At 60.1% G+C, this 8,142-nt stretch overlaps 1 protein-coding gene across 1 annotated transcript; it reads right to left on the bottom strand.

Moving 5' to 3' along the window:
* Positions 1 to 1,209: 1,209 nt before the first annotated feature.
* On the bottom strand, positions 1,210 to 7,780 carry MDFI (MyoD family inhibitor; the record flags this gene model as incomplete). Its single annotated transcript, XM_050987677.1, has 4 exons — positions 1,210 to 1,843; positions 2,652 to 2,858; positions 6,920 to 7,132; positions 7,625 to 7,780. Coding segments are annotated over 4 exons (833 nt in total), but the record flags the coding sequence as incomplete, so codon positions are not given.
* Between the last annotated feature and the right edge of the window lie 362 nt (positions 7,781 to 8,142).

Here is an 8,142-nt window from a genome sequence, read left to right as displayed (position 1 = left end):
CCCTTTCCCAGGGCAGCGAGACCCCGCAGTGGGGTGGTGGTCCCTGAGCCTGGTGGGGGTCCCAGCCAGGGCAGGAGTGGCCAAAGCCACCGGAATTCCGAGGGCAGCCATCTCACCAGCCCCAGCCCTTCCACAGGAATTTGCATTATTTATTTCCTCCTTTGGGGAATTCCTGCCCTGGGGCTGGTGAAGCAGCCTGGAGCAGGTGACATCCCAGGGATGGTGGGACAAGGAGCCAGGGTTTGTCCCAGGAGAGCCCAGGGGAGAGCCCAGGGTTTGTCCCAGGGGAGCCCAGGGGACCCCAGGGTTTGTGCCAGGGGAGTCCAGGGTTTGTGCCAGGAGAGCCCAGGGTTTGTCCCAAGGGAGCCCAGGGTTTGTGCCAGGAGATCCCAGGGTTTGTCCCAGGAGAGCGCAGGTTTGTGCCAGGGTTTGTCCCAGGAGAGCCCAGGGGAGCCCAGGGTTTGTCCCAGGTTTTGTCCCAGGAGAGCTGGGGCACTCCAGGACCTCAACCTGTTCCCCGGAGCCAAGGACTCAGAGTCCTCTTGCATTTTCCTTCCCGGCACAAGGAGCAAACAGCAGCGCCCTGGGGCTTTCACTGACCTGTCCCATGTCCCCAAAGCCAGCTGGGAGCAGGATGGGCCACAGGGACAGGGGACACGGAGCCTCTGTCTCCAGGGAGTGCCCTGCAGAGCACGTGCTGGGCGGGCTGCCAGTCAGAAATGAAGAAAGATCTTTATTTACAGTCAAAAGGAACCAAACAAATTTATAAAATACCGTGACACTTCCCTTCCCGTCTGCCCAGCCCGTCAGGGGGTGGCTGCCACCCCACCCAGCCACCAGCCCTGTCCCTGGGATGGTGGCACGGGGACAGCAACGCTGGGGGTCATTTGGCACCAATCCAGCCACCGTGCCCCACGCACCTGGGACACACAGGGGACACACAGGGGACACACGGGGGACACACAGGGGACACACTGCAGGATGGGCTGTCCCCAGTGCTGGGGTGGCTCTGCAGGATGGGATGTCCCCAGTGCTGGGGTGGCTCTGTGTGACAGCTGTCCCCAGTGCTGGGGTGGCTCTGTGTGACGGCTGTCCCCAGTGCTGGGGTGGCTCTGCAGGATGGGCTGTCCCCAGTGCTGGGGTGGCTCTGTGTGATGGCTGTCCCCAATGCTGGGGTGGCTCTGCAGGGTGGCTGTCCCCAGTGCTGAGGTGGCTCTGTGTGACGGCTGTCCCCAATGCTGGGGTGGCTCTGTGTGACAGCTGTCCCCAGTGCTGGGGTGGCTCTGTGTGACGGGCGCTCCTGCTCTCGGCTCAGGTGGCAGGAGGCTCCCGCTGTCCCCCCCAGCGCTGGCAGAGGTAGAGCAGGCCAGGACACCACCAGAGCCCCCATGGCCCTCAGGGTTCAGCCCTCCCCGGGCAGGACACACTCCAAGGACAAGGATTCCAGCGGGATTCACTCTCCTCCTCCTCCTCCTCCTCCTCCTCCTCTTCCTCCGCGAGGTCTCCCGGGGGACCGGCCGGAGCCTCGCCAGCTGTGGGAGAGCCTGGGGGGTCCCGGTGCAGGTCCCCCCGCCCAGGGGGACCCCTCAGGAGGAGAAGCAGAGCCCGCAGCACTCCATGCAGATCTCCAGGCAGTCGGCAGACTCGCAGCAGGCGTCGATGATGCCGCAGTCCATGTCGCAGGGCAGGTCGCAGTCCGCGCACTCGCCCGAGTTGCAGCAGCAGCAGCAGATGCAGGAGTCCTCGGAGGTGCAGGAGCCGCAGGTGGCACAGTCCAGCACGATGTTGCAGAGGGTCAGGAACTCGCAGAAGAGGCAGGAGAGGATGCAGTGGACGCAGCAATCTGGGGAGGAGCACAGGGTGAGATGGTGCCCGGCACGGGGGGTGCTGGGGGAGCACCCAAGGGTGGAAATCCTCCCTCAGGAATTCATGGAAGGGAGGGGAAAAGGGGTCGGGAGGCAGCCACTGCCCCAGGGGTCTCCCTCAACACCCAGGCCTCGAGAGAGACCAGTTCTGGAGGACAGGAGATGGCCCTGCTCAGATGACCCTGCCAGGAGGGTCCAGGGTCCTGCTGGGCTTGGAAGGTGCCAAAGACCAAGGGAAGAGGAGGTGCCACAAGGGGATGAGGGAGCTTGAAGGCACATGAATCCCAGGATGAGGGCCAGGCTTGGAGGGTGCCACCATGACATCCCAAGGGATGAGGGACCCAGGGCTTGGAGGGTGCCACAAAAGAGCCCAAGGGATGAGGGGCTCAAGGACTTCAAAGGTGCCACCAAGAGATCCCAAGGGATGAGGGGCTCAAGGACTTGGAAGGTGCCACCATGACATCCCAAGGGATGAGGGGCTCAAGGCTCCGAGGGTGCCACCAGATCCAAGGATGGGCCCAGGCTTGGAAGGTGCCCAAGGATCCCAGGATAGGGCTCAAGGACTTGGAAGTGCCACCAAGACATCCCAAGGGATGAGGGGCTCAAGGACTTGGAGGGTGCCACCATGACATCCCAAGGGATGAGGGACCCAGGGCTTGGAATGTGCCACAAGAGATCCCAAGGGATGAGGGGCTCAAGGACTTGGAAGGTGCCACCAAGAGATCCCAAGGGATGAGGGACCCAAGGAGAACACCTGGAAAGAGACCGCCAGGGTGCAGCCAGTACCTTCCTGTGCCTCAATGGGGATGTGGGAAGAGGGTGACTTGGAGCTGCCCTTGCTCTTCTTGCTGCCCTGGCTGTGGATGGAGTGGTGTGGCTGCAGCTTTCGGGGCGGTTTCTGCGCCCGGCAGGTCCCGTTCCCGGCCTCCCCGTTGGGCAGCAGCTGCGTGCAGGGCCCGGGGGGCTGCAGGGGTGGCCCCACCTGGGGCTGGCCTGGAAGGGAAAAGCAGAGTTTTACCCACCCTGCCCTCTCCACAGGGAGAAATGTGTGCCCAGACCCTGGGAAAAACGGGAATCCGGTCCCCAGCTGGACACGGGGTGAGCTGGAGGATGGATGGTCCAAGGGGATGGTGGTGGGCACAGACGTGTTTTATGAAAAATCCTTTTGTTGGGATTTTTTCTTCTGAGACTCCTCAGAAATGCAGGGCCAGAGGAGATGAGGCACCAATGCAGGGCCAGAGGAGATGAGGCACCAATGCAGGGCCAGAGCTGAGGCACCAATGCAGGGCCAGAGCTGAGGCACCAATGCAGAGCCAGAGGAGAGCACCAATGCAGAGCCAGAGGAGCTGAGGCACCAATGCAGGGCCAGAGCTGAGGCACCAATGCAGAGCCAGAGCTGAGGCACCAATGCAGGGCCAGAGCTGAGGCACCAATGCAGAGCCAGAGCTGAGGCACCACTGCAGGGCCAGAGCTGAGGCACCAATGCAGGGCCAGAGCTGAGGCACCAATGCAGGGCCAGAGGAGATGAGGCACCAATGCAGGGCCAGAGCTGAGGCACCAAGCAGGGCCAGAGCTGAGGCACCAATGCAGGGCCAGAGGAGCTGAGGCACCACTGCAGAGCCAGAGGAGTTGAAGCACCACTGCAGGGCCAGAGGAGCTGAGGCACCAATGCAGAGCCAGCCTGCTCCTCTCCCCAGCCCTGCAGGAACCGGCCACTTCCTTGAGGTCTCTGCAACCTCTGGCTGAACTTCTCTGCAGGAGGAGGGAAAGAACTCCGAGCTGTGGCTGCGCCTCCCTCCAGCCTCTCCTGCTGCAGCCCTGCATGCTGCCAGCACGCTGCCAGAGCCAGAGGGGTGGCTCAGCCCCTGTGCCCTCCTCATCCTCAGCTGGGAGAGGACTGGGAACCAGCACAAGGTTCCAGCAGCCATCATCCTCCTCAGTAAGGCCACAAATAAAATAAAATAAAATAAAATAAAATAAAATAAAATAAAATAAAATAAAATAAAATAAAATAAATAAATAAAATAAAATAAAATAAAATAAAATAAAATAAAATAAATAAAAAAAATAAAAATAAAATATAAAATATAAAATAAATAAAATAAAATAAATAAAATAAAATAAAATAAAATAAAATAAAATAAAATAAAATAAATAAAATAAAACAAAACAACAAATAAAATAAAATAAAATCCTGTCTGGTGGTGCTGTGGCCAAACTTTGCTTTTCCTCTGCCCTGGCAGTAAACAAGGGATGATTGAGGGCAGAGGCACCTCTTGGCACCAGGGAACAGGAGCTGCTTTCTGTGCAGGGCACAGGCGGGCCCTGTCCTGCATCCACCAAATAAAAACAGATGGAAGGTGAAAATAAAGTGGGTGGAAGGTGAGAATAAAATAGATGGAAAGACACGAGTGGATGGTCCCAGTGCTTGGTTTGAGCAGGCTGAGGGAGGTGAAAGTGGGAGCTTGGTCTTTGACACCCGCTGGGAACTTAAAATAACCCGAGCTGAGCGGGAAGAGTGGGCTGAGAGCAGGACAGGGGGAGACTGGGGAGGCAGAAAACAGGTCTGGGATAAACCAGGGATTGTCTCCCCTTCCTAAAAACCTCAGGGAGCGTTCCCATCCTGCGTGCCCTCATCCAGTGCCCTCTCCTGCCTCGTGTGTGCACCCAGGTGGCACCGAGGTGACCACAGTGCCCAGAGCTGTGCCAGGAAGGGGCTGAGCCTGCAGGGAGCTGGGCAGGGGCTGAGTCAAGAGGGTCCCAAGCAGCAGCTCAGCAGCCTGGACGGCAGCTGGGTTCTCTGGGACTGCAGCAGGATGCACTTGGCGCTCCCCATTTCGCTGCATTCCTCAGATTAAACTGTTTGTAAATCAAAATCACGCTCTGGCTCCGGCCAGGGGCAGCCAGAGGCAGCCAGGAATCCCCCCCTCAAAGTCAGGGAAAAGAGCTTCCATTTTTTTAAGGAGAGCCTGTAAGACACGAGGCCAAAGCTCTGCTAAAAGAGGCACCTTCAGCTCCCCAGTAATGCAGGAGTGGGGGGAGCAGGCCTGGAGAAGAGGATTTTGGGGGAAACTGCCTGCCTGCAGCTCCTCAACAGCCAAAAACCTCCTGGATGTTTGTAACCTTTCACCTGAAACCCAAACCTTTGTGTTTCCCACCGAGGTGATGCTCCTGGATCCCCTCGGGCTGTCCCAGGGGGTTCCCCTGCCAGGACCCTTCTCCAGGCACTGCCAGGGCTTGGAACGTTGTGGCCACCTGGGTCTGCTGCTCCTGCCTCAAGCTCCACAGACAGCAAGCCAAACCTGCAATGCCAATGTCCCAAAATTCTGCACAGCTGGATTGGAGCACAGAGCTGAGCCTCGGAGGGGCCGATCCTGGCACTGGCGGGCAAAGACGTCACCCTGCACCAACAGCCCCTTCTGCCCGGCCCCTCCTGAGCCTGCAGGAGCCAGGGAATGCCACCGTGCCATGGGAGAGCCTAAATGTGCTCCTCAGGGCCTGCCAAAATGGGAATAACCCCCAAAAACCAACGGTGACCCCCCACAAGAGCAGCACAGTGAGGAGCAGGGACACCAGAGGTGACGCTGCTCACCAGGAGAAGGGTGCCCCAATCCCCCCCAGCCCCGGGGCCCGTGGGGGGCGGCTGGGGGGGCTGGGCTGGGCTGGGGAGGGGGCCGTGCAGGGCTGTGCTGTGACTCAGGCGTGCAGAATGTCTGCGGGCAGCCGGCCCAGCTCGCAGATGCTGTGTGAGAGCTCAGCCGCGGGAACCGTGAGCTCTGCGCTCCCCTCTGAGCTCTGCTCTGCAATCCCTGCTCTGCTCTGTTCTCCCTGCTCTGCTCTGCTCTGCTCTCCCCTCTGAGCTCTGCTCTGCTCACTGAGCTCTGCTCTGCTCACTGAGCTCTGCTCTCCCTGCTCTGCTCTCCCCTCTGAGCTCTGCTCTCCTCACTGAGCTTTGCTCTCCCCTCTGAGCTCTGCTCTCCCCTCTGAGCTCTGCTCTGCTCACTGAGATCTGCTCTCCCTGCTCTGCGCTCCCTCTGAGCTCTGCTCTGCAATCCCTGCTCTGCTCTGCTCACTGAGCTCTGCTCTGTAATCCCTGCTCTGCGCTCCCCTCTGAGCTCTGCTCTACAATCCCTGCTCTCCTCTCCTCACTGAGCTCTGCTCTACAATCCCTGCTCTGCTCTCCTCACTGAGCTCTGCTCTGCACTCCCCTCTGAGCTCTGCTCTACAATCCCTGCTCTGCTCCCTGAGCTCCTGCTCTCCCCCTCTGAAGCTCTGCTGCACAATCCCTGCTTCTCTGCCTCACTGAGCTCTGCTCTCCCTGCTTCCTGCTCTACATCTGAGCTCTGCTCTACAATCCCTGCTCTGCTCTGCTCTCCTCACTGAGCTCTGCTCTCCCTGCTCTGCTCTTCCTGCTCTTCTCTCCTCTCCTCACTGAGTTCTGTCTTCCCTGCTCTGCTCTCCCTGCTCTGCTCTGCTCTCTCCACTGCAGCACCTGCATTTCCCACCCTCTCCCCTCCCCTGCTCACCCTCAGGAGGGGGCAGCCCCGTTCCCGGCCACCCTCATCCCACTGCAGGGCTTCCATCCACTGTACACTTACACAGGGACATCCTGGGGCTGTGGCACAGGGACACCGCAGGGCTGTGGCACGGGGACATCGAGGGGATGTGGCACGGGGACATCGAGGGGATGTGCCCCATGGAAATTTTGTGCCATTGAGACATCCCAGGGCTGTGCCCATGCAAATATCCATGGTGGCATCCGGGGCCGTGCCCACAAGAACGTTCTTTGTGGGTCTCCTCTCTCCCCCTGGAGCTTTGGGGGATGCTCCTTTCCCAGGCAGGCTCATCTCCCTTCCCACCGCAGCACCCAAAGGATCCCAACCCTTCCCAAGCAGCTCCAGGTGCTCCGGGAGCCACCCCGGGTTCCGCCCTTCACTTTCACCTCCCAGGTGACTCAGGCTGGGTTCAGGCTTTGATGTCGGAGGAACAAAGCCAGGAGGAGCCGCGTTCCCACCCCTGCCCGGCTCTGGGCTGAGTCCCAGGGGAACACTCACATGTCACAGCTTCGGCAGTGCCGCAGGGCTCGGCCCGGGGGACTTTGGTCAGCCCTGCCGGGGATTTGTCACCTTCCAGGGCTTTCTCCTTCTTGGGCACGGCGGGGCGGGCGGGGGACCGGGGATCGGCCGGGGGCAGCGCAGGGATCTGCCTCGGGGCAGGGAGGGAGGGCTCGGGCAGCTCTGCAAGAGAAACGGGGTTAGAGCTGAGCCCTGGGTCAGCCAAACTCCCCCAGCCCGGCCCAGACACTGCCCAGGCTCGGGGCAGGGGGTTTGGGCTCCCCTGTGTCACACAGCACGGAAGGATGTCACCCGAGGGATGAACCCAAGGGGTGAACCGAAGGGATGCCACCAAGGGATGCCACCAAGGGATGCCACCAAGGGATAAACCCAAGAGATGTCCCCAAGGGGTGAACCCAAGGGATGAACCCACCAAAGGATGAACCCAAAGATGCACCCAAGGGATAAACCCAAGGGATGAACCCAAGGGATGCCCCACCTGGGGTTTGGGCAGCCCAGGACGGGCACCAGGGCTGCTCACCCTGCCACAGCGCCATCCCAAAAAGCCTCCCTGAGCTCTCACATTCCTTCTCCAGAAGCCAAGGGATCTGGTTACACTCAGCAGCCCCAGCTGGGCTTTTCATCCCCGTGGCCATGAAAGGGCCACTGTGTGCCCTGCAGGAGCTGCCTGCCACCCTCCCTCACCCTCCTGCACCCTGGGGTGGCACCAACCCCTGCAGGAGCCCTCCATGGGGCAGGAAAACCCTGCAAGGAGCTGAGTTATTCCCCAAGGGAGAACTCCCCGTGCCCAACACCCCCTTGCAGAAAGGCAGGAGGAGGCAGGAGCACCTTCAGCGCTGGCTGCTCCAGCCCATGGCAGTGTGGGGTGCCAGGGGTGCCCAGGGGGGGTTCGGGGTCGTGCCCACACCGCCCCAGCCCCCCCCCTGCCACCCCAGCCCCCGGAATAGCAACGTCTTGCACAACAGGGGCTGGAACACACTTTATATAAAACTAAATTATAGGCTGGGCAGAGGGAGGGAGAGCAGAGAGCCATAATTGCCCTGGCTGGAACAGGAGTCCTGCAAGCAGCCAGGGAGGGCAGGGGAGGGGGGAGAGAGGCCTGGGACACTTCATTGTCCTCCACAAAACCAGAGTCCCACACAGCAGGGCTGGGGGGGGAGAGGAGGGTGAGGACAGATAATTAAATATCAATATTTAAAAGG

The sequence above is a fragment of the Serinus canaria genome, unplaced genomic scaffold (genome assembly GCF_022539315.1).
Source record: "Serinus canaria isolate serCan28SL12 unplaced genomic scaffold, serCan2020 HiC_scaffold_112, whole genome shotgun sequence".
NCBI classification, from domain to species: Eukaryota; Metazoa; Chordata; class Aves; order Passeriformes; family Fringillidae; genus Serinus; species Serinus canaria.
Note: the sequence above shows the minus strand (reverse complement) of the source record. Positions and strands in the feature narration are given on the sequence as shown.